This window comes from Dicentrarchus labrax, unplaced genomic scaffold (assembly GCF_905237075.1).
Source record: "Dicentrarchus labrax unplaced genomic scaffold, dlabrax2021, whole genome shotgun sequence".
Lineage (NCBI taxonomy): Eukaryota > Metazoa > Chordata > Actinopteri > Moronidae > Dicentrarchus > Dicentrarchus labrax.
In genome coordinates, this window is record NW_026136707.1 from 3,085,698 (window position 1) to 3,112,140 (window position 26,443).

Sequence of the window (26,443 nt, forward strand, 5' to 3'; positions counted from 1 at the left end):
TTACATTATTTGCTAAACACTACAGTGCCCAGCTTTTTCAGGAAATGACGTGCCCTTTTTAAAAACCTGTATATCTGTCATCCATTTTTAAAGAAGTGCATTTTCTAATGGACTGATGTTTAGTGCTCAGATGGGGAGGTTGGAGAGTGATAATGGCAGCTTTATCCTTTTAATCAGCAATCCAGCTTTTACACACAAGTGGTAACATTTACATATTTGACACTGTAGCCACTTATGTAGCGTTTTGCTTTATTGTTGATATAGTTCCTTGTAGTGACACTCTAAATACGTAGGGTTTTTTTTTTCTATTTGGTCAAAACAGATCATTATGATATGAAATGCCCACCACAGAATTCAGTTCATTCTAACCAAGCCCAGACACCAATATAATATGCTGGTATGTCTAATTCTGTCTATTAATTTGTATTAATCAGACTCAGTAATAAAGAAAGGCTTAGTATTTTATATTTTTTTATAGGAAATATTAAAATATTCCTCATTGTCACTTATTCCATTCCATCATTTCACTTTCACACCCCTTTCTCACCCCTTTCTAACAGGCATAAACACCCCCACTCCTTGATCTCTTTCTCGCTCTCTCCCTTTCTGGCTTAGTGTTTTGCTCCTCCTTGCTTCCCCCATAAACCCCCCTCCACTTTCTCTCGCTCTGCATTAAGCCCTGCTTGTCTCTCTGCCTCTCTGATCCTGGGAGCAGTGCTTATGGGAGCTTCTGAGACCAGTGTGAGCACTGCTGGTCTCCAGTTGCCTTCCCAGCACTGCAAGTGGAGGACGAGTGGAGGAGGAGGAGGAGGTGGGGGAGTATCCGTCCTCATGCCCTAGGCGGGAGACAGGAAAACGGGAGAGGAAAGGGGAGATAGAGGGGGAGAAAGTGAGAAGGAGCATGTTAGAGATGCAGAGAGTGTAATAATAAAAGGAAAATGAGAGAGACAAGAGAAGATGAGGGCAGGAGAGAAGAATAGAAAAAAGCCAGGAGTAGAAAAAGAGAGAGCGAGAGCAGGGTGGCACAGGGAGAAGAGCAAATGAGTGAGCGAGTAGGAGACGAAGAGAGAGAGAGAGAGAGTGAGCGAGAGAAAGCGAGAGGGAGGGAAGCGAACAACACTGCAGACACTCGCCCACTGTCACTGCTCCACAGCCAGAGGACAGAGGCAGCAACGGCAACAGTGGGAGCGGATACGATGGAGGAGGGAGACCGTAGCGTCCATCTGCAGCTCAGTCCCCGTCACTGACAGCCTCCCTCTGGGACCATCCTGCCAAGTTGGGAGCAAAACGGGAAAAAAAAGAAAAAAGGAGAAAACTACTCTCTCTGTCCTTCACAAGACCAAGTAGCGGACCTCAACTCCTGCAGGACTGATAACACACACACACACACACACACACACACACACACACACACACACACACACACACACACACACCTCATTATTTGTCCCTGTCTCACACTCACATATACTTTACTCACACCCTCACTCTCTCAAACTGAAGCACACTTCACTTCTTGTTGCCTTTTGGACGAGTGTGTTTTTCTTTTCTTTTTTTCTACACTGCCTTCCCTGACCTTCTGAGCTGAGTGGATTTACTTTTATCCTGTGGCGGACCATGGGGCTAGGGTGGAGGGGTGCAGCAAGGACCCTCCGAATAAGGACAGAGGGGTACCTTTTGGTGACATTGCTGCTGTTCTGTGGTTTCTGGAAGGCTCATGCACAAACAGATGATGGGAAGTCTGTCTACTTCTGGGAAACAGGTACCGCTAAACCACTAATTAGAGATTATATTTGATCCCTTGTTTTACATATGGAGTGTTTATGATGGTAGGTGGTGGATTGGTGTGTGCGGTCGGTGCTGCTATGGTATGTGACCTCCCACACTCACACAGTCAGATCTAATCATGTGTTGTTTTCAGTTCATTGTTTGTGGGAAATGTGGACTGAAGGGTGTGACAACTTTTAGATTTTAGGGAGCAATTTAAAACCAGTGCATCCGACTGTTGCCTTTCTATCATGAAAATAAAAGGTTTATGGATCCACTATCGAAAGAGACACACTCTCATGCTTAATTAACTCGCACAGGGCTACAATACCTCCAGATGACACGCTTTGGTTGTCTCATAAATTTGTTATTTGAGGTGGTCGACTCTACACAGCTGAACTTCAAAGATACATACACTTGAAAGATGACCCAGAAATCTACAGTACAGCTGTCTCCTCACACTGAATAGCATGTGGCACACAGGACAACCATGATCCATTTTTGAATGGATTACTTTCATCTCCCTGAGTCTCAGGTGATGCACCATTATTGAAATGTTGCTGCTGTGTGTTACAGCATGGAGATGATTGATAGGTATTGCCGCACAACAGTGCTTGGTGAGGGAAGTGGAGGAAGGGTATTGATGTGACATCAGCGTTGAATGAGCAGCTTGTGTGTGTGTGTGTGTGTGTGTGTGTGTGTGTGTGTGTGTGTGTGTGTGAGAGAGAGAAATTCATACATGTAGTAGATGTTGTAGATTGAAGGGCGGTTACAGTGTTTCTTATCTTTGTACATGTTTATGTCCTGCACTGAATGTAGCTGTGTTTAACTGTCTATCAGGGGAAGGCTCGTATGGAGTCAATTGAGAGTCAGAGTGGGATCCATTGAATCATATTATCACTGTTGACATGCATGGGAATCTCACTACCAAACATGGATGCTGAGCACTAATTTAAGGTTCTAGAGAACAGATGTTGCAATGAGCTGTGATTATTACCATGATGATTTATAATGGACACTGAGAAAATGACTCTCCGCAGCATTCTTCAAAACATTTGGGAAGTCCTTTAAGGCATAAATTAAATGACCATCTCTCCCTGAGATTAATTTAATCCTCCCATAACCAGGAAGGCTCAGGAGGTTAAGGCGTGCTCTTCTCAAACATATTTGACCAAAAACTACATTTTCTCAATGCCAGTGCAACCCTAACTCAAACACCCTCACTCCACTTGTCCTGCCCCGCCTTGCCCAGCACCGCTCCCTAGTTGACGTATCCCACGGCTCTCCTGTGGCTCTGCATCTTTAAAGAGGATGTAGCTGAGTAAGGAGATTAAAGGAGCAGGGATTTAACAACCCAGGAAAGACAGCCCAGGGAAGAGACTTGAGAAAGAGAAAGGCAGAGTGAGCTATGCAGGCGGAGAGGGACTAACTTAACCTACATCTACCCTACTGTAGGTCATCGTGATTACGCCTCTCTCCCACGCTACAGCACCTTTCTCCCACACTATACATGCTCCTCAACGGCAAAGCTCTAGGCTCTGTGCTTTGAAATGTAATCCAGTGCTTGGAGTTTGTTCACTTCTTCCCAAATAAAAGGTAGCGCATTGATTTCAGCCCTGGAGTCTCCTTTTTTCTGTGCCTCTTTGGTTTGACAATTGCCTGCAGAGTATTAAAATCACATAGGGCAATTTAGGGCTTTGAATCCCAGTGCTTTTCATCAAAATGTGATTATGTTTGCACAAGATTTGCATACTTTTTCTTGCCAATCGAAGCTTGTTTAAAAAAAAAAAAAAGAAACACAAAATGTGATGATGTTTGTGCACATTTGCAGAGTGTGCAGTGGAGGGAATATTCTTGTGGCAAGCAATGCTCTGATGTTTTGCATATTGATGAGTCTAGCTGAAATACAGCCCCTGTCTTCGAAACTGTGGGGAATTGGGCCTGCATTGCTTTTATTGCCTTCTGTGAAAATATGATGTATCTGTTTTGGAAGGTGAGACAGTTCAGCGCTGTTTTTATGCTCTGAGAATTCTATTCAAATGAGGGAGATAGAGACAACAGGCTCCGCCAGACACTGCCAGTGATATTTCTGAAGGTGGCGGTGAGGATAACTGGAAGAAAAAAAACTAAAGCGATTTATAGCCACCATGAGGACGGTGGTGGTGATGATGATGGTGATAACGACTTGCCACCGTTTTTCCGGGGCCTTTGAGAGAGTGCAGGGAGTTTGTCTCCCTCTCAGATGCTATTTTCACACCATTTTTCTTCTTGTCGCCTCCTCTCAACTGTGCACTCCCTATGCACTTCTTCCCCTGCATCTTTACCGCTCTGTTTCCCTGTCTGGCACTCTATTCTATATTTTGCCTTTTCTGTTTTTAAGATCCATGGCTTTTCCCAACCGTTGCAACAGTAAGTTATGCTGAAATTCCACAGCAACCTTATCTGTTGCCAATAGTGAGGACGCATAAGTCTCCACACCAGCATGACAATAGATCTAACACATTTTGCTGTATCCTGCATATTCATGTGTAATAGAGAACTGTGCCACACATGCAGAGGCACACACACTCGTAAATACACACACACAGCAGGTGCATCTTTCCCATTCTGGTACTGTGTGCGTGCTTCATTAGACTCTGTTGTTGGAGCGACAAGGTTGGAGCTGTCAAGACCTCACATGTCTGCCTGAGGACAAAGCAATTACAGGTGGTAGAGCAGGTGATGCTGTATTCAAGCAAACACATACTGTAACATCTCGATGTCTTGGCATTCTCTGTATGCCTGACTGTAAGTGTTTCCATGTGCAGTTTGGTACATTTTTCAGTGGATGTTAAAATACATTAAAACCACAGACAAAGAAGGATAACTTTACAAAGGAATTCAACATTTTAATATGTTGAGGCTTACATCGACAGGTGCCAAATCGTTTCTCAGTTTGGTTTGACAAACCCCGTTCTGATCACTGTTTATCAACTCCCACCCTCCCTGAATACGAGTCCGTAATCTTTTCTGTGATCCAGATTATCTATCATTCAGATTACGCAGGAGTCGCCTCTGGCCTCTTACCAAGCCAATCCCAGTTCACCTACCGTCTCGCCTCATCAGGTCAAGTCACACTTCTTAGCACGTGTCTCTCTGGGCCTTAAGTCACCTGAGTCATGAGCCTGTGCATAACTCCAAATAATTGCTGCAAGTTGCTTACTTAAATACCATCCATGTGTTTGTTCTAGTGCACACTGTGTCTGTCGGTAACATCAAAATGCTGCTAGAATTTATGTTTAATGGATAAATCAATACGTTTGAGCAAACACATTGGCATGCAACATTTTTAAACCATTTGAGACATAAAATCAAACCAGTGGCTCTGTATCAAACAAGCTTGTGATTGGCCACCTGTTACATGCTCTACACAAAGCAGTGGCATTTTAACTTTTGTTTATTGGCTTCCTGGATGATTAACTAACCAAATCATGCATCACAGGCTTGACAATTGTATTCATTGTTAGATTTAAAAGGTAGTAAGGAGGACTCAGTAAGGATGATAAATACATTTTCTCTGCAGATATCTTTTAGTTTATTTTTATCAGATGAGCTAATGAGATCGTTTCAGATCATTTAATCACGCTGTTGTGAATCCAGAGTATGTGTATGTAGGTGAGTGTGTTTGTGTGTCTACTTCTGTACATTTGTCAGCCCTGCATCTCTAATGACCTGTCACTTTGCAGAAACAATGGAGTTTTAGTGCTACACTGTATCATACAATGAGGACCACTGCAGCTTTCAGCACTCTGAACGCGATGCTGTGTGTCACCACGTCCTGCTGATGTCACCTTTCAACGCACTGGGACAGGGCGACTAGCGCTGACAGGCCATTGTTAGCCGAATACATTCCTCCCTTCAGAGAGGCACTGGCAGTGAAGGATGTCACCCTCGCTGAGGGTTGTTAGTGGCTTTCCCACAATCACCTGCTATTATGGCGGACCGGCTGAAGAGCCCATCCAGGAAATTGAAGGAGAGCGGGTGTGACGGGTTCACAAGTTCAATACAGCAAGCCAGGGTCATTAATATGGCAAAACGCCTTCAGCCAAACTGATTGTAGTAACTGAACACAAGACAAGCTGAGTTCAAAAGTAGAGCCTTGAGATAGATTGAAACAAAAGTGCAGTATTGATCTCTTGCAGGTGCCTCGGACTGATAGAGCATAAAGTTGCTTCTGTTGCCTTATTTTCTACCACATCAGAAATCTGAGGATTGATTAGTTTTGCTTGATCATCTTATTTTATGTGGAATGACTTTGACTGAATATTCTCATTTACAATTTCTCATTCTATTAAAGCTTTTTCTTTTTTTTTTTTGTCTGCATACTTGATTGATTCACGTCCTCAACTGACCTGAACGTCGGCCTCACTCATTTCCCCGGGTTTAAATTAGAATCTGCTGTCTCTGTGCACCCTGAAAATCCTTTGCCTTAAATAGCTGTGTGCTAATACCTGCGTACCTGTGTTATGTGCGACAGTTGTCTTGAATTGAGCCAGAAACAAACACGCGTCAGACTGAGTAGCTGTAGCTTTGATATAAGCAGGAATGTGACTGGCATCCTCCCAAATGAGAATATCCCTTGGAGATTCCTGCCTCATTTTAGTGAGTGCATTACAACGTGACCCTCTATGACCCTAATTAGCATAGCACCTGAGGGCAAACAAGAGTCTGGTAGGTAATTGGCCAGCCACTATTTAAATTCCTTAGCAACAGGCAACAAATTTAGGCCATGCATATAAATTAAGACAATTTCCTTGGGATTTTCATTTTTCATTACACAGTATGCCAATGGGTTTTATTTTAATTCAGCATGCTTGTGTTTTTGTTTTCATTTTTAGTTCAGTTGGAGTGGAAATGGAGGCTAATTGTGTCTGTTGTGTGTGTGTGTGTGTGTGTCTGGCCCTGCAACCGTCATAAAATGAGCACTCAGCAGCCTGTGGAGTCTCTGGAAAAGCCAACAACAGCAGTAGCCATGTGGCCTCAGCATCCTTCTGTCTAAAAGCGGAAGGAAGCTATTTTTCAAAGTTACTTTTTCTCTCAGCTGTAAAAAAAAAAAAAAACAAAAAATGAGTGCGGCTCAAGCTTCAGTGGTCTGTGGTTCAGTGTCACCCTAGCAGAAATGATACAGAGCTGGCCAACAGCGCACCATGACATTGCATTTGATTTTAAAAGCATTTGCAGCAAAATACGTCACATTTGACCCAGATTGATCTGTTTTGTGGCTTTAGAGATATTACCCCACCGCTCTCCACTGCAGACTGCTACATTTTTGAAATAGCCAATCCATCCAGTGGAGAAAGATGCCAAAGAGATGCCAGAGTTTGTTTAATCTAAATGGCAGAGCTTACACTAAAACCTGGCTATTACTGATATAGGAGGGATGGCAGGATTAGAGATTACACTTCATCCAAAAAACTTTATTTAGAGTGACATAAGAGGATTCTCACTGCCTTATTCCACCATATTCAAATGGATGATAACATATTTTCGATGGGGCACTATGTCATTCAGCTACACTATCAGTGTACTTTGTGGATCGTCATGGCATGAGTAAGCAGATCAGTGATAGATTTATGTTATGTAGGGATGTTTTTTCTCTGATTATCAGCCTTGACCTGGTATATCAAAGTGACACGTGCTGCCGTAAAAAGATTAGCATATCATAGAAAAGTCTACTCTGTGTGTGCGTACGTCTAATTGTAACAGCATTATGATTCATATTTAGTCATACTTTCACCTGGACGCGTCTGTGTAAAACCTACAACATCTGCTGATCTGCCTCAGTTGTCTCAAAGGTGAAGGTTAGGTGCCTTGAGCTCTTTAAGGGTAGTTCATCGATTTGTGTAGTGATGCCTCACAACTCAATCTGGAAGAAATTCACTCCTTAAAGGACCAGTGTGTAGGATTTAGCTACTTTACAAACATAGCGGTTCAACATAGCAGCATTCGCGGAAGTGGACCCGCTGCCTCTGTAGATAAAAACAGCTCATTCCAAGATAACAAACACAATTATACATACACATATTCCATTTATACCAATAGATCCTCCTAAATGTTACACACTGGACCTTTAATTTCCCTGTTTTATTTTTCTCCAGAGTCTTCTCTAAAATAGAGAGAGGACTTGTGTTTTTCTGTTTCACAGTGGGCATGTCCCTATGGTGTCTCTTCATAAACGTGAATTTAAATCTGCGGCCAGCCACAAGTTGAAACACAAACAAATCCGGTGGCCGTATCGGGGAAACCAAGCACTTTCGTGGTCAGGGAGTGGCATTCAAAACAGGCCCTTTCCTCCCATGAGATGCAACGAGGCAGCTTCAGTGGGCTGAGAGGAATAGCAGCGTCGTGTCATTGAGGAAAGCAGTGACATTTAGTGACTGCGCTGCCTCCTCCGATGCTTCTCTAATAAAGCCGTAGAGATGGAGGAGGCTCAGGAGTGAATATCCTCCCGTCCGTCCAGCAGCTGTGTTGTTAATCCTTCATCTCTCCCACTGGCCATCAGTTGTTTTTGCTCAGCTGTCGAGGTAGTCATGGGCAGTCTTTTCTGAACATAAAGGCTTTTTGTCTCACAGTAGTTTGGGTGTTGTTGCTTCGCTGTCTAGTGGGTAAGCTGATGTAGAACTGGATGCTGTGGAAAGATTAATTCATCATTAGATCGTGAGATGAACTGTAAACACAGACTGCTATAATCCACTGTGTAGTTAAGAAATCAAACCTATTAAATCTTGTTGAATGTTATGAGAACATCACATTAGAATATTGAGCCGCTGCTGCTGCTTTGAGTCTTATATAACCACATTGCTTTTGTTATTGAAAGTCACATTGTACTACTCCACTTTTGACCCCATTTTTTGAATGATTTTCTGCTTGTTTTTGGGCCATGTGTTCTTGAGTAAAAGAAGTAGAAATGGTGCAGTAATTCCTCAGAGTACCCTAAGCAACAGTGACAGGATGGTGACTTTAGGTAATTGTTTGTGACAGTGTTTGCCAATCCCTTATTTGATGGTGAATAATATTGACCCCCTGTGTCTACTGACTTGTGCGTGTTGTCCTATGGTTTTAGGTTAGTTTGACTGCACAATATAAAAGTGCAGAAGTGATTAAAGGTTATATATACAGTTGTTTGCATCTCAGACCAAAACAAATGGGCCCTACACACTAAAACTTTGTTTAGTAACTTTGTTGTTGTTGTAACAATTACCAACGCTGGTTGGGGTTGGTATCTTAACATAGCAAATAGTTTACTACAGTATTAATGTTTTAAATCTCATATGTATAACCATTAGAAAAAAATTAAAATTAGAAAAAACAATAGTTCAAGATACTCTTGAGTCTAGAGCAATGCTAGCGGCTCTGTAAGATTGCATAGCGGTGCTTTGAGCTACATGCTACCATGCTCACGGTGACAAATCTAACAGATAATAGACAGATATTTAGCAGGTATTATGTTTACGATATCAGCCACCAGTTAGAATGCTACAAATGGTAACCAGCAATAAAGTACAGCTGAGGCTGATGTGAAAAGTTGAGGTATCGTACTAAGGGGAGTGTGAAGGTGTTTGTATCAGATTTGTACCAGATTTCCCGGTAATCCAATCCAGCAGTTGTCAAAACCACAAATATCAACATCATAATGGAGCTAGAGGAAAAGTCAGGGGATCACAACAGTTATATTAGATTAACTCTCTGGAATCATGAATGTCTGTACAACATCCATCCAATGGTTAAGATATATAAGTCTGGACCAAATGGTGGACCAACTAAGGAGAATAAAGTAAATAAAAAAATAATTGATCTAACCATGCAATAGCCTTGAAAATGTTAAATAATAAAACATAAAGCTATAGTTTAAAATCAAAGAGTACATTCATTAATCAGATAAGAACGTAGCAGAGCGGCGGTCCCTTCACTTCCCTGTCACCTTCACACAACAAACGACGCTGTCCATGGTTCTGAAACAACCTAAGCGTCAGTCACATGTATCCTGGTCAGTGATTTTGTTGTCTATTGATACATAAATCTTAAACAGTGAGGGGCCTCAAGACCCCTCGTGGTGCCAGGGCCCATGACCAAATGACTGACCCCACTGCTAGCATGGCTCAACACATGGCTGTGTATATAAAGACAAGCTACACTGACAGTGCAAGATATCATAGTGTTTCCTACTGTTGTAATTTTCACTTATTAATCCTATTACCATATCTGTTACTCAGTGCTCTCCAAAGAGCTAACCTTCACACTAACAGGCAGTGCTCATTACTCACACAGTGACAGAAAAAAAAAGATTTCAAATGGATATTAAAAGTCAAGTTGGTTGTAAATCTGTCAATTATACATTTGAGTGATAATATTGACCTCATTTGCATTCAGGCTGTTGAAGAGGATGTTCTTTATTCTGGAAACTGCAACTGCTTTCGCTGCATTTCTCGTCTTTTTGTGCCAAGAAATACTTAGACATATTAAAGGTGCACAAGCCAACAGAAATTGTAAAAAGGTGGTTAATTTGTGGACTTGAAAATGCATAGAAAAGGGGAAAAAAAGTGTGAGGGGGCACTCTTTATTTAAGCCCTGGCAGCATAATAGGCCTTGATATGTATAATGAAGGAGGAAGGGAGAGAGACAGAGATGGGGAGAGGAAGCACAGAGGATTTGTAAGCATCAAATATCCATACAAAGGAGTTTAAGCTGAGAGAGCAATGAATGCCAGGCTTTAACACTAGTATCAACATAATAAACTAGAAATATATAATGGTAGCGGGAGAGAGAGAGAGAGAGAGAGAGAGAGAGAGAGAGAGAGAGTGAAAGAGTGGCTGGCTAATCACCAGTGACAAGCCCCTGGATTAGAGGGAGGGCAGCAGATGGCCCCAGGCAGGGCAGGGCTGACCGTATATGAATATCCCAGTAGGTTGATCAGGCTCACTAACTCCTCATGCCTACAGCAGACAGGCATGGTGTGTGTAGAATATCTGTTAAGTGCTTTGGTGGTCACTTCCCACCCAAACATTAATTAACCTACAAAGAAGATCAGTATTATAATTAAAGAGGGAAAAAAACTAAAGAACTTATCCCACAAACATTTTCTATTTTACTTTGCATGATGCACTGCAACCTGGGTAGCCAAGGGTCGCTGACATTTAGAGCTGCAGCTAATGATTGTTTTCATTATTAGTTAATCTAGAAATTGTTTTAATCGTTTAGTCTATAAAATGTATTTAAAAAAAGTTAACAGAGCCTAAGTTATTGGATTTTATTAGTTAAAATTCCTTGTTTTGTTTGACAAACAGTCTAAAACCCAAATATATTTAATTTATGAGGATTTAACAAAGAGAAAAGCAGAAAATCTTCACATTTGAGAAGCTAGAATTAGACGACGTTTGGCAACTTTGCTTGATAATTCACTTAAAGGTCCAGTGTCCAATATATTATTAATATAATATTCATATGTATGTTTTTCATTAGTGTATAATCACCTGAAAATACAGATAAGTTATCTCTTCTACAGAGTCCCGAATGTTGAACCACCACGTTTCTACAGTAGCCCAGAACGGACAAACTAAACACTAACTCTAGATAGATTTTTCATTAGTTTTTCGGGGCGTTGAAGTCCAATATTTCTATAATCTTTTGGCTCCATTTATGGTCTCTACCCATGCTCAAATGATCCTAACTGTGCTGAACAGGTAGTGTACAATAGGTCTGTGGTGGAAAATGACACTATGAGAGCGGTGAGAGTAAAAAAAAAAAAAAAAACAGTAAAACAGCTTAACAATGGGCTTAAACTCAGTGTACAGCTCTGTAAAGCCGAGTGGAGCTGCAAATTCAGGTGATAATTCACTTCATCATCACATTGTATTCCCATTGTCATACATACATGCACTGGCACTTCGCAAAGACACACACACACACACACACACACACACACACACTACTTCTAGTCCACAAGTACACACAGTGAAACTCTCTCAGAGCTAAATAAATGAACATAAATGTGCTTCTATTGACTGACAAGGCTCTGCTCGCCTCCTTGCCTTTCCAACGAAGACAGGTGACATTTCGCATTGTCGGTACACTATTGGGGTCAGGATGATAGTGAACATGTCATAAGGTGTATTATGAACAGAAATAGCATCCCATTTAAAACTGAAAGTTGCAGTGACTTGAGCAGTTTCCTGTCGAGGGGACAAAATGAAAATTGCCCTCCCAGTACACAGTAAGTTTTATTTGGATTGCTTTCCAGAAGATTGTGGTGTTCTGATTGGGCCCTTTGATGCCTAACCAGTGTGGTTATTTCTGCTGCTTTTTAAACGGTTGCATAACTAAAACTACAATCTTGAACGTCATCCAACTCTTCATCCATCCATTGATTCAAAAGTCTATTCATCTGTTCGTCCATTAGCTTTTCACATTTTCCTCTCACTACCCATTGTGCTGTGGGTGTATGGCGTGGGCCTGCACTCATGGGTGTCACTTCACACACTAGGTCTCTGGCAAAAACTCCCCCCCCACCACACACACACACACACACACACACACACACACACACACAGAGAGAGAGAGAGAGAGAGTAAATCCCAGTAAGATCACACTTGTAACCCAGAGAGAGAGAGAGAGAGAGAGAGAGAGTTGGCATTTCCCTTTAACACAATGTCAATAACCAGGCAGCGTTTTATGTGTTTTAGCAGTTACAGTCAGAGAAGAGGATTCTTTAGTGGTCACACCTCCCGATATAGCTCAGTGCTAGCATGTGACAGATTGTGTGAGAGGCTGTTTCTCATCCATTCTTATCTCATCATCATGTCATCTCCGTGTGGGAGTTAGTCAGTGTCACTAGGTTTGGTTGTGGTTTATTTGTGAGTGATCGTTTCTGAGTTTAAGCATTGTGAAAACATTGAGTATCTGCCTGTTTTAATCAGTTTGAACCAAAAGGTTAGACTACGACAGCGATTAGTGCCCCATCGTAACTATTTCTTAACTTCGACAACCAGGTAGTGAAATTGGAATGAAAAATCTTCGTCTTCTAATAGAACAATTACCATTATAATTATATGTTGCTTTCCTCTGTTGTGTTTCTGTGCTACAAGATGTTTTGGAAGCTGGTAAATGTGAAGGTGCTATATGTTCACTCTGCTCTCATAATAAACTCTGAGTTTGGAATTTCCCAAACTTCAAAACAGGTGTCTGCTACATTTCGTGAATTAAACATATTGACCCATGGTAGTAAAACAAGCTGACCCGATTACAATGAGTTGATTTTGAGTCCCAGGTTGGGTCCAGGACCCATGAAGACCTCCACTCTTTAGTTTCATTTATTCACACACATTCAGTAAAGCAGTTGTTTGCGGGACCACAAGTCAACCTGTAGTTTCCACAGTCTTTATCATGGTCAAGTTGGTGGGCGGATGATGTGCATGCAGTACTGAATTATTTTGCATTAATGTATTAACCATTTATTAAAATAAATGCATTGAGTTTGTGTTCTACAACTGTATATAGCTATGTGAATTCAAGCATTTATAGAGAGATAATAAGATCTGATACTGATACTGTATGTTTCGGAGTGACTGACAATACGACCAACATAGCAACTGATTAAGTATTTCATATGTTGTGTGCGAGGTACTTGAATTTTAATAATCAAGTCTCATTTTCAAACCAGTAAGTTCCCCTTAAAATATGCAAATTAGCTTTTGTCATTTGAAGATTAGGCGGGCTGTACTCGATTATGAGAGCACGGAATTAGATCCAAAGCACCACAGACACACTGTAAAGAGTAGATGAGAACTGATGCAGCGTTGATGTGTCCTTTTGTGTTGTCGCAGCATACTCCCCTAAGAGGACTCATTAACGAACAAGCAGCCAAGACAACACCGGCTACTGTAATTCATCATGGCACGTGTGACCTCTCTCCTCAGAGCCACTGGCTGTTCTCACTGTGCCCTTCCTCCTCCTCTATAGACACATAGGGATGTGCTAGTTACTTAAACCCCTGTAGCAACCCTATTCTGGATTCAAATATCTAAAGATTAAAATGTTCAATTGCATCCTATGTTCACCTCTTTTTTTATCTTAATATAGGAGCTGTTTTACCTCCCTGCCTACGTCCTGTTGACAAAAAACCCTACATTATCCCATCTTGTAAACAGTACAGTATGACATTAAGCATTATTTCTGCTTCTGCTCTTTCCATACATCACACATGACTCATGGCTAGAAGCAAACCATTCATTGCAGTAATGAGAGACTTAATAAAATGTGGCTCATGTTTACGTTGACCTCTGCCCTGTACTGCAGGTACATACTGTACATCTCTCTGGAGTTCCCCGCAGTGTTTGCATGCCGCTGTCATGTATGGTCATCCTAACATTTGTTCAGTGGAAACATCGCAACCTTTTTGATATGAAGGGCCATTTTTAAAAGTAATTCTTGTTAATCAGTGAGCCATTTTCACATTCAGATTAATTATGACACCACATCAAAATTGAAATCTCCAGTGGATCTATAATTGTATTCAATCTATACAGGCGATGTGCATAACAGCATTTAAAAAAGAGCTGTTTTTCTCCCATAATCAGGACATTGTAATTATTTACAAGAAGGCTGCCATCCTTATGAAAATATCCACATATTGAAATCAAATATGTACAGCCAGCTTTAATAAGACAGGGAGAGCAGTGCCTGTGCAGGAGCTAATGAAGCATGCAGATGAAAGGGCACTCCCCAAAAAACTCACATTCATTGCTAGTGTGCCGTTGGTTAAGCTACCACGTTGCTGACCCCTGCTATGGCTCAATGTATAACTTATTGAAACGTTTCCCTTTTCCCAGCAGAATCTATAATTAAAACATGTTTTTGACACTTCTGACACTGATCTTAGTGAGAATGGAAGTCACACAAATAATTTGGGGAGACTCTCCGAGACTTTTTTTTTTACCTGTGTCTAGCTGGACAAAACCAATTCAGAAGCTCCACAGCAGGAAGTATTTGTCATCAAAGAAAAAATGTCTGAAAGTTGTTGAAGGGCCCTGCAGCACTTGAACCACAACTAATTGCAAGACAAAGCTTCGGAAAATGTCATCCATCAACTCCATGTTTACATTCTCTCAGTTCATTTTTCTGAAAGGGCCCTTATTGAAAAACGCAGTGGTCACCAGAGGAAGAGGAGGAATAGGGTCGCTTCCTCCAAAAATTGCCAGTTTGCTACAGGCGTTCACCCGTTCTCTGACTCAGAATGAGAACTAAGTTTTGTGGAATTACAGCCGAGCCCGAAGTTCTTGGAGGGCAGGCCGCTGTGTGCTCCAGACTTCCCTTCTTTTAAATGAAAAACTCAACCTTTGATGGTCTCACACTCTTTGGTATCATCAATCTGTGGAGGTTTTATTATTTTTTTATTTTTTTGTGATTGAGCGTTGTAATTTACTTTTCTGGGTTACCTGCTTTCCTTCAACCTGCCTTGTTTTCCCTCTGTTGGAGATTTCCTGTTTCCCCAGAATGACTTTCAACGGCCTCCAGAGAGCGAGACTCTTTCTGCTCTGTGTGTGTTGTTGGAGAAAGCAAAAAATTATAACAGAGCAAGAGTTTTTTTTATTATATAGTTGAGAAAAGGCAAGATGTGGTGCGGCTGCATTTGTTAGTGTTGTAAAAAGACTACTGTCGGTTGATAAATTGATATTATTGTCACTATGATGGTTTTCTGTCTGTGTGATCGCTGTACGTCAGTAGCTGCGGTTACATGCACAACTGTTTACATGGGAGGTGATCTGATACGGTCTGGTGTTTACATGCACGGACGCATTTAATCAGAACAGATGTGTGACATGCTCAAAGTGATGAATTTGACCATATTTTTGTAAAACGGAAAGTTAGTGGGGTCGGATCCACTTTTGTTGTCAGGGACCTAATAGGCAGTATTCAAAGTTCTCCAGCAGTTTTTAATTTGTTTAACCCTTCGGTTTATCCCGGCTTTGTTCATTCATATAATTTTTTTTGTTAGAATACATTGTTATTTCGTCTGGGTGTCCAATAACCTTCACTTACTTTAAGAGTTTATATTAAAAGCCAGCTTTCCGCAGAGCTCCAGTTCAGCTTGGAAGCTGATATTTTTTGGAAGTGAAGAACGTCCTCACAGCCATGAAGTAATCAGGTTAAATCATTTACATGGTACAGATTTTCTTTTGATCGGTTTATGAAAGGTTTAAACTTACCCCTTTGCAAACGATTTGAAATTTCAATGTTTATATCGAGCATTTTTATTTCAGTTTTGGCTTTTAAACCAGTTATAATTGGAATATTTAGCTCCATATAAACACAGCCAGTAGAAAATGGCAGCTGTAATACGTATTTGTCTGACATTACTAAGTTATTAGCCGACCTGCCAGTATTTATTTTATTTGAGTCAACTCTCTAATAATCCTTTATTATTGTACTTTGGAGCTGTTATTAAAAGTGACGAGATAAACACATTGCCATTATTTTATTGGATGAATGTTTTTTTTCTGTCTTTAACCTGCAGAGAAGAGGAAGATAAAGCTGGCAGTGATTGAGCAATAAAGAGTAGTAAGGCTAAACATACCCTGTGGGACTGTTAGAGCTTATATCTTATACCCCTGGTGTATTATCCACATTCTCCTTCACTTAGCCAGTTTGAATTCAGCGAGCAGCGACTTGCTCACTATTTATTGGACCATACATCGTGCATTTATCAGGTTCCTGTCTTGCTCCTTGGCAGCGAGTGAAATAGGAATAAAGAAATAACACAACACACATCCCTCCATACGAGGACCCTCAGCTCTCCAGTACAGTGTGTCATTAGAAGTGCTCGTCAGCTGTCAGTGGCTGCAGAGCGAACAGGCCGACCCAGCCCTCCTTCAGATGGGCACACCTGCCTCAGAGAATCCTGTGTGTGTGTGTGTGTGTGTGTGTGTGTGTGTGTGTACGTGTGTTTGTGTGTTCCTCTGAAAGCACGACCAACAGGATTATATACCTGTCACAGCTGTCACTCAAGGCTCGAGCTGGCCCCTCCACCCCACCACCACAACCCCCCCGACCACAACCCCCCCAACCCCTCCCTCCTTCATCTGTGAGCTGCTGACAGCTGTAGTCATGGCAACAGAGATAATATGGTGACTGTGTACGTGTCAAAGCCTCTGCCCCTGCTACCTGTGACCATACCTGTCTGGAACGCTTGACATCTATTTAATGGGAATATGTTAAACTGTCGTGCAGTTAAATGTGTTGTTGTTTAGCAGTCTGTTTTTTATCAAAGTCATTTTTCTAGAAGATGTATGAAAACAATGACTGATTAAAAATCTTATTTTTGCATTGTTTTGTTTGTAGTTTTCTGTAATTTTGCTGCAACTGTTGCAACAGAAGTGATATGGGGGGTTGTTCAGTATACACCAGTGATGGTAGAACAACTCTTTACTTAAAGCCCCACTGAAAGGAACTTGTAATGGTTTCTACCTCCTCGTTTCATTGTTTTCAAGGGGACTCTGACCCAGTCCGACCTGGTGGCAAGCATTAACAACAATATAGAAATAGCCAATCTTCTCACTAATGGTTTGTTTATGTAGGTCATATAGAGGCATCAAGATTTAATTGAGACTGTTTAAATAAAAGCAACAATACCACAGTGGAAAAGTAACGCCATGAAAACACCAAAACCAACAATGGATTCCGACTAACAAGTATTGCCTGCACAGCCAAGAAGGATATGACGTATTCCCCTTTGTCATAGAGTTCGATTGTTGTCCAGAAATGAGTAATAACACATCAGTGAGCCACATTGTTACACTGGATGACATTTTCCTTCATTGCCATAAACACAGCCACGGTAGTTTATTTATAGTAAATACTGACAGCTGCAGCCCAGGTAGAGAAGTATTCAGAGGCTTTTCATGACTTCACATGAGCCTGTAAGCTGTGTTTTAATGTTGTAATTGTCCAGGTGGCACTGAATCCACCTACCATATGTCACTTTATTGTAATGCTTAGGTTGCCAGGTTGTCGTGGTGATTGATTGAAACTGACCTTTGTTTCAGTCTGCAAGTAATTACACAAACAATTTAAGATTCAAAAAGAGAAAGACAAGAATCAACAACATAAAATGCAACTCCAGAAAAACAGTACAATAGAAATCAATGCAGTATAGCATAAAGAAAAAGGTGCAGCCCTACATTTTTTAACATAAACAGCATTTGACATTGAAAATGTACATGAGACAAAATGTCAAGCTTCTCTCATGTTCAATGTAGACTCCTAATATTACAAATGAACTAATCATTGCAACTGTAAAATAAATGTTATGGAGTGAAAGGTACAATATTTTAAGTCAATAGTCATACAAAATGAAAATCAAGTAAAATGCCAGTATCTTAAATTGGTATGTAATCACAGTACTTGAGTAAACTTCCTGTCTCTGGTCTTTACTGCAGTGTGCTCTGTTTGCTCTGAGCTGTGTGAACCTGTCTTCACTTTGTGCCATTAGGTGTGTACGTGTGTGTGAAAGTGTGTATCCCAGAGTTCCCCATTAAACAGGTGAAGATGGTCACTCTGTCTGGAAGAGTTAAGTTCCCTGAGCAAATTTCCGTACTTTCGGCTTCAGTTGGGAATTTTAGTGTCCCGTGTTCATCCAGATGTTGATTCAGAGGCTTTTCCTCTCCGACAACAATAAAACTGTGGCGGAAAACAATGGTGTGTGTGCGTGTGTGTGTGTACCTCTGTGCGTCTGTCTGTGTGTGAGTATGAAATGTAGGTCAGTCCTGCTGTTGTAGCCTGCTGGTGAACCCTCCAGTCAGACTGTGGACAATCTGAACTGGCATGTGTGCACTCATACATGGGTACGCGGGTTTTGTGTAGACCCACCCTCCCATTGATCCTCCACATCTGCCTTTTTTTGTACTTTTTGCTACTCTTACCGTCATGAAAAAATAACTACAAATAAATACTGCAGCCTACCAATAAAACATCTAAATCACAGTAGGAAGAGCCTGCGTGGGAGCTGTATAAGCAGCACCGGCAGCAATGGGTCAGCTCTCCATGCCTCTTGAACACTATTTAAGAGAGGCTCATTTCTGATGAAATCTTCCCTTAGTCCACTGTTAATTTACAGAGGATTAAAATCATTAAAGCTCGCTCGTCCAGGCTTCACAGCCTGTCTCGTTGACTGTCGGATCTCTAGCGATTGTAAAACTGTAGCCTGAAGACCCTGCAGCGCTTTGCTGTTTACATGATTGGAGACTGCAGCTGAGGAAGGAATGAAGGAGGAGTGGTTGAACAGGGAGAGACAGTGAGGGAGAGAGGAGTAGTGCTGGTGTGATCCACGGATGAATTCAATTGAGCAAAGCAGAGGGAGAAATAAGGCAGATTACTTCTTTCCCTCCACGTTTCACAGATTGTCCACATCTATCAAATATGTACCGTAGATGTCGATCTCCTATTACTGCGGGCTTCTTAAACTTCTGCTGCACTTTGACTCCATCAAGAACTCTCCAACTTCTGCTCTCGTCCTGGTCTACCAGTTTCTGACGAGGGCAGCCTTATCTTCCACAAACTTCTACTTGCGGCAGTTCAAGTATTGTTACATTTAAGCAACTATGACTACTTGTTGAAAGAATAATTTTTGATTTAAGTATATCTCAAAAGGTAAGGCTGGCATTTTCTGTATTTTTGTTATTGTCAACAAATCCCATGAAAAGACCAAAACTTATGAGGTGATCCGTCTCTCTGTACTTTCGTACTAAAGATTTAAAAAAGGTCACAAATATGTACTTTAATTTCTTTTTTTAAAGGTTAACTATTTCCTAAAACAGCTGCTCACTGTAGTTCTTAGCAAACCCTACTCAAACAGCAGTAAATAATATTTTGTTGGGGACTATTTTCAGCTGTGTATTAATACAAATGTGGTGCACTAATGAGTATTTACGGCCACAAGATGGTGTATGTGGGGATTGATTCAAATGAACTACAGTGCCTGTGTGTGGTAATGAAGGAACATGTCACCCAGTGTAACAGTGTGGCTAATTTATTTGTTTTTAATTGGTTTTTGGACAATGGAGCCTTGAATGGCTCAGAGGAATAAGATATCAGGCTTTGGACACAGACGATACTTGTTAGTAGGATCAGTTAATTGTTGATTTTGGTCTTTTTTTGAGAAAGATATAGAATATCAGCAGACTTATTCTTTAAGACAACACTCACATGCCCATACTACACTATGAAAGCTAGAGATATACTGTATACAAACCCCAGTCTTCTTTCTGTGTCGAAGCCAAAGCTTAAATGAGGCTTCAGTAGTCTAAATAAGCCAAATCGAATTATCGAGTTACAGTCTTAGTTCTTTAGTGTAAAATTAGTACAAAAATCTATGGTGTTACTATCCCTCCGTGCAGCTCCGCAAGGACACAATCTGAGGAAACACAACTAGCTTTGGCTGAATGTTTGAATGCATTTTCACACAGAACGAAGGATTTGTGGATTTGTCCAACGTCTCTTACGACAGCGTCACTGCTGGTATGATGCAGGACCCAAACCGGTGCCCTCAGTGTTGAAGACAAACTCATCTACTCCCATTTACCACCCTGACCTCCACATTTTTATGTTTCACTGCACTCTATCATGTCACACTGCTTCTTGCATTGACACTGAAGGCTGTGCGAGGACTGTTTGTAGGGTGTCTCCTCCTGACAGACGAGAGTTTTATGTTACAGCATCTTGATGGTGTTTTTATGACTCAGAATAGTGTTGAGGAGAGAATTGTAAAGCAGCACTAACACAGGAAGGATGTGGGCAGACTCATTCAATGACTGTACTGTACGCAGGACGCTGTAGATGCACTCATTGTTCAGTTTACTAAAACAAACACATGTTTATGATTGAGGGTGTATATAAGTCTCAACTCACAGTTGCAGGTTACGAGCTTCAGCATGTATCATCGGAGTTTATCTCGTGAAAGCTTGAATCCAAGCTTGAATCCAAGCTTTCACTAAACTTATGTATTCAACTTCAATTCAATAATCTTAACTTATTGTCACTCTTAAAGGTCCAGTTTGTAACATTCAGGAGGCTTTAGTGGCAGAAATTGAATATAATATTCATAGTTATGTTTTTATTAGTGTATAATCATCTTAAGAATTGTTGTGTTTTCACCTTAGAATGAGACGTTTTTATCTACAAAGGGAGCCACAGAGTCTGCCATGTTTCTACATTAACCCAGAACAGATCAAACACTGGCTGTAAACAGGACCTTTGGCAATCCTGCTTGGCGTTGCTGTCTTTTGACGGTGCAGAAAAAAAACGGCGTACGCAATCATAGCCAATAGCTGTGTAACCTCCTCTGTCGGAGTATAAACTTCTCCACTAAAGACAAATGGTTTATGAGGCAGAAGTCAATGCTGCAGATATTTCTTTTGAATAAACGTATTGTCCCGTTAGCCACCAAGCCAACATGAAAGCCTTTACTTACTAAAGAAATCATGTACAATCTCAAGATAAAAATGATGGCGTTACCTAGCTAATTAATTGGGACATTCAACTTAGACAGAATTATCAGTGTGACATGACATTTGCAGGTTGACACTGTTCATTCTTAATCTAATTCTGTGAGCTTTACTTCTGCCAGTGCACCTTTACTTCATTATCTTTTATTGTTTCTGTCAACATCCAGAGAAACAGGTTTTCTTTATGCACCAAATTATCGCTGTATAATGTGTTTTTATTCTTTTTCTGTCTGTGCTGCCACTGGCCTGGCATGACTGGCCTGAATACAGCAAAATATATATATAAATATTTCTTTAATTTATGTATTTATATATGTATGTGTTTAGCCCAATTTCACAAATATGCCTCAAGGGGGTTCACAATCTGTACAGCATATGACACCTTCTGCCTCGATTCCAATAAGGGAAAGAAAAAGTAGAAGAAACCTCAGAAAGAAACAGAGGACGGATCTTGTTTCCAGTACGAACAGACATAGACTCAGATTTCATGTGTACAGAATAGAGCAACATAGCAAAAATGCAGTATGGACAATCAGGATCACAGAATTATAGATAGATTGTAAACATATATGAACAATATGGATCCTGAAGGACGTCAAGCAACGTTCAGGTGTTGCCAAACAGACCTGAGGCACGCTCTCCTCCATGGAGACCAGGAAAGAGGACAGACTGCACAAACACACGAGAGGCAAAGCTCATGCACACCTTTCACACAGATAGGAAAATACAAAATGTAAAAAGGAATAGAAAATACAAAAGAACAGAAAAAACGAAGGGAAGAGATTGAAGTGAAGTGTAATCAAAGAGGAAGCAAAAAGGAAAAAGCAGCCCCTAAAAGGTTTTTTAAAGCAGTTCAAACATTATCACAACTTTCCCAACTTGATTCAGACTCCCTCCACTTTTGTTTCATTTGAACACCCTAATTAGTTATTTTAACAGGTTTCTCACATTGGTCTCCAGCATAGCAATTTGCCCCCCTCATAACTGCAGCTAATCACTCTTCAGAGAAACAGAGAAACTGAAAATGCAGGAGGACAACGAGGACGATAATGGAGGGGAAGATTCAGACGAGACAAGCCACTCCTGGTGACATCCGTTCCTCTCAACAGCAACGACCATCTCTATAAAAAGGAAAGAGGCTATCATCAGAGGCTTTACTCTGTAGCATGGAAATTGACAGTATTAACCTTTAGTGGTGCTTGACTCTATCATGCTCTCTTGTCAGAGTAGATTTCCCAATGCCTCTCACGTATGGACTGACCCCAATGGGACACAGATATTTATAAAGGGAAAGTGGAAGGGATATGAGAGGAAAAGAAAGAGAGAGAAAAAGCCTAAGAGAATAGAGATGATTGAATGGGTGTGAAAGAGGAAGAGAGCAGCAGAGACAACAGAGACCCACTGTGAAAATGAATGCATCCTCTCAGGATGGAGCAGCATACTCAAGGGGGAGAAATAATAAGACTTCCCTTGGTGTACTCTGGTGCCAAACGCTATGATTGATCAAGTCAGAGCTCCTCTCTTTATTAACGCTGATCATATATTGCCAGCGGCGGGGTTTTCCTACACAACTTTAAGGATGAGAGGGAAGAGCACTCTTCAATTTCATCAGAAATTTATTTCCATCTGTCAGGTTCAATTTATCCGCGATATTGCCGGTATACCCTGATACGTCTGTCAAAGCCTGCTTGTCAGAAGGAACCGGCTGACTTTTAAACTGCCATCATCAAACATCCTTCAAAGACACCACGTTGGCCTTTGAGCAATACTGTTTCATACCAGTCAAGTTTGATCGTTTCTCTGTCAATTCAGTCTTGGTATATAAAATCTCGAATTTTATTTTCATTGTAGATATCACGCTGAGTAAATACAGCAACAGCAGCTATAGAATATGAGCAATAATACTTCAAAGCGCCGTTTTTCCCTTATCTTTACAAGAAAATAGCTTTATTTTATGTTCTCTACAAATCCAATATCAAAGCAGAAGCTCACATCACCCAGTCATTCCTTCACATTTCTTTTCTCAATCTCATTGCTGAGTATGGGGGAAGGATTGCAGAGCAGTGTTTGATTCTGCAGAAAGAAACGTGGTGTTTAAGATGATGGTCCAGGGCAGCTATTGAGTTGCTTTGATCCTCCACCTACTGGGGAGCCTTTGAAAGTGACTCTTTGGAGTGACGAACACTCAGTCAAGGGTCTCGCCTAGAAAATACAACTCTGCTTGAAGCGTTACACACTGGTGGCCAAACCAGGACACTCTTAGCCGAATCCAAAAGAAAACACTTTCATATGAAATTTAGTTTTTTACGTTCTCAGATATGGAGGAGTTCGACTGAGTTGGCTTTCGTCAGAAAAGCTTTTATACCCGAAAGCCTTGATTCTACAAACGTACTATGAATCAAGTTTCTGTATATATTTCTTTATTGTTATTGGTTTTCAGCCAAGACTGACGGATGGTCGCTGTTTAAGTTCCTGTTTTTATCAATTCAGTTTCTTTGTCATGCAATGAAGTTGAATCTGACACATTTGCTGCAACAACAGCATCCAGCTAAGCTTTGGCTGATGCAACATGCGCAAGAAACACATTCCTGGTGTGTGTTCCTGGTTTATAAAACAGTTTAATTCTTCCGTTAACCTCACAAACGTCATGACAGCGGATAAAAGCATTCAGCTCCTGATATGATAACTTTTCAGATTGTCTTTGACCTTTACAGTTATGGATGTATTATTTGAAGTAGGGCTTCAGCTTAAGAGGGATTACTTTCATTGTAGGTTAATCTGCCAATTATTTTCTCGATTGATCATTTAATCATCAGAATCTAAGATGGCATCTTCAAATTCCTTCTTTGTTCCACATAAAAATGTTCAGTTTACTTATTGAAAAAGAAAACCAACAAATTCTCACATTTGAGTAGCTCGAGGCTGCAAATGATGAATGACTGAACTATTAATCGAACTGAAAAAAGTTGATCAGCTAAGTGTTTCAACTCTAATTCAATCCAGCCTTTTTGGATCGCGTTTATTTTCTCACTCGCCGACATTAATGCAGCCCTCTTGAAGGTTTATTGGGGGGCTCAAAAACCTGAAATCTGAATAGATTTTTTTGGTAACTAAATGCAAATCTACTTAGAGATTTACATATTTTCCGCAGACAGACATGCAAACAGCAAATCTGTGAGAGTCTTATTGAATTCTGCATCCAACACTTGCTTTGTGCTGCAGTTTTAATGCAAATCTTTCGATGTGTTTTCAGTAAAATACACATTTGATGCACAGCTGTCAAGGAAGCACCATCAGACTGATCTGAAATAGCTGGATCACTTACTAGTCTGGTGTAATTACAGACATCAATTACACATTGAGTGTAAATATATTCAGTGTGAAAATATGCGGCCATGGTGTAGCCATTCACTTTTCAGTAGCATCTGCATCATTCCATCAGTCCAACATGTGAGTGAAACACATCTGGTCTGCAGCATCATTAACCCACATTTATTCCCAGATTGCACAGTGTTGTCACAGCGATTGCCCTCTGTGGTCTACATGTACAGGCGCACAGACACAAACAAACAAATCCCAAACACCCACTCGTTCCTGCTGCTATCAGCGCTCAGACGCTGCATTCATTCACATTTGCCTGCTCCTTTGCTCCCTCGTTTGCTCTCGAACAGATGGAAGTTAGCTTGTAGCCTTCTTTATGCTAATACTGATTCTGCATGTAAAGGGCACTGCTGCCACACCCATGCTTTACTCTACCTCTCTCTCTCTCTCTCTCTCTTTACCCCTGTTGTGGTTCATGTCATAGCTCGCCCACCTGGCTGTACTCCCACACCCCTCTGCCCTCATGTCCCACTCTCCGGCGATTATCACTCTAATCCATATTTAATGGATTCAGCACACGCTCTCCTCCTGTCCTGATGCTTGCCCCTGATTAAACCTCCCCTGTGTTATGATCCAGATGTTGCGACTGGATCGAGGAATAGGGAAAGGTGTCTGCGTTAGATGAAGCACAGACTTTTCCGGTTCGAGTTGAGAGAATTGATTGGCTCCCTGGGCGGCTTGTTCAATCACAGTTACAGAGAAGCTATTATCTCGTATGTGTTTAATCCGATTGTGTTGTCTCCACTTACATGGACTCTGAAGGAAAACTGTTTGATCGCTCCGCTGACGCCAACTGAGGATTGACGACAAACAGGGTGGAGGAGGAAAGAGATTTATGTCTTTATTGATGATGATGGTGTATCAAGCTGCAAATACAGAACGGGTTCAAGTGTCCTCCTTGATTGTTTTCTCAAGATTTGGATCCATGCAAGGAAACAAAATATCAGAGGCTCACACAAACCAACCTGTCTTTGGATAGATGTTGGAGAAGAGTGTCTGTGCCTGAGAGAAAGTGTGTGCATGCATGTGTAAATTACGCAAGAAAGTGCATATGCTCAAAGTTCCCATCTCCCCTCTGTCCTTGTCTCTTGTGTGTGTGTGTGTGTGTGTGTGTGTGTGTGAGAGAGAGAGAGATCACATGCTCAGTGGCCCCATCTCTGCTCTCTCTCCTCTCATGTTTACCTGGAGCGGCACAGCAGTGAAATCAAAGGGCAGAAACAGAGAGTTGTGTGCTCATTTATCTCAGCGTCTTCACATAGAGGGTGGCAGTTTTTACAGCTCACACCCCCCGCCCCCCCGGTGCGATCATAGCACTCAGCATGTGTGAGTGTGCGTGTGCTCTCCCTCACCTTGGACCTCCTGCTCTACCTGATCCATCCGGCAGTGATACTCGTCTTGCAGCTCGCTATGAGCAGTCCATTAGCTCCTCTCACGTTGCAGTAAGCAGGAAGGATTTTAATATCGTGTTGCCGTTCCTTGAAAGCTTTGTTCTTTTTCTGCTAATTTATGGAAGGAACTGAGGCAGTGGGTGGCTCATTTATACATAATGATATTCCTTGTGATGTCACTTCTTGTTATCTCTTCTCTGACTGAGAAGATAGGGTGTAGGTAAGGAAGATCAGATGAGAGCCACATGATGAAATGCATGCACTGTACATGTGTAGCAAGTCCCAGAGCGAGCTCGTAATCTAGATGCTGGTTAGTGCGCCATCCGGTTCAATGTCACGTCTTCTCACCTGGATTGCTCCGTATTTATTTTTATT

At 41.2% G+C, this 26,443-nt stretch overlaps 1 protein-coding gene across 1 annotated transcript in view; it reads left to right on the forward strand.

Annotated features, from left to right (window-relative positions):
• The first annotated feature begins 718 nt into the window (after positions 1-718).
• LOC127367633 (thrombospondin type-1 domain-containing protein 7A) overlaps positions 719-26,443 on the forward strand; it is a 152,812-nt gene continuing 127,087 nt past the window's right edge. Inside the window, exon 1 of the mRNA XM_051407660.1 lies at positions 719-1,762. Within this exon, the coding sequence (XP_051263620.1) occupies positions 1,618-1,762 (145 nt within the window). The 5' untranslated portion in view covers positions 719-1,617. The remainder of the gene's footprint in view (positions 1,763-26,443) is intronic.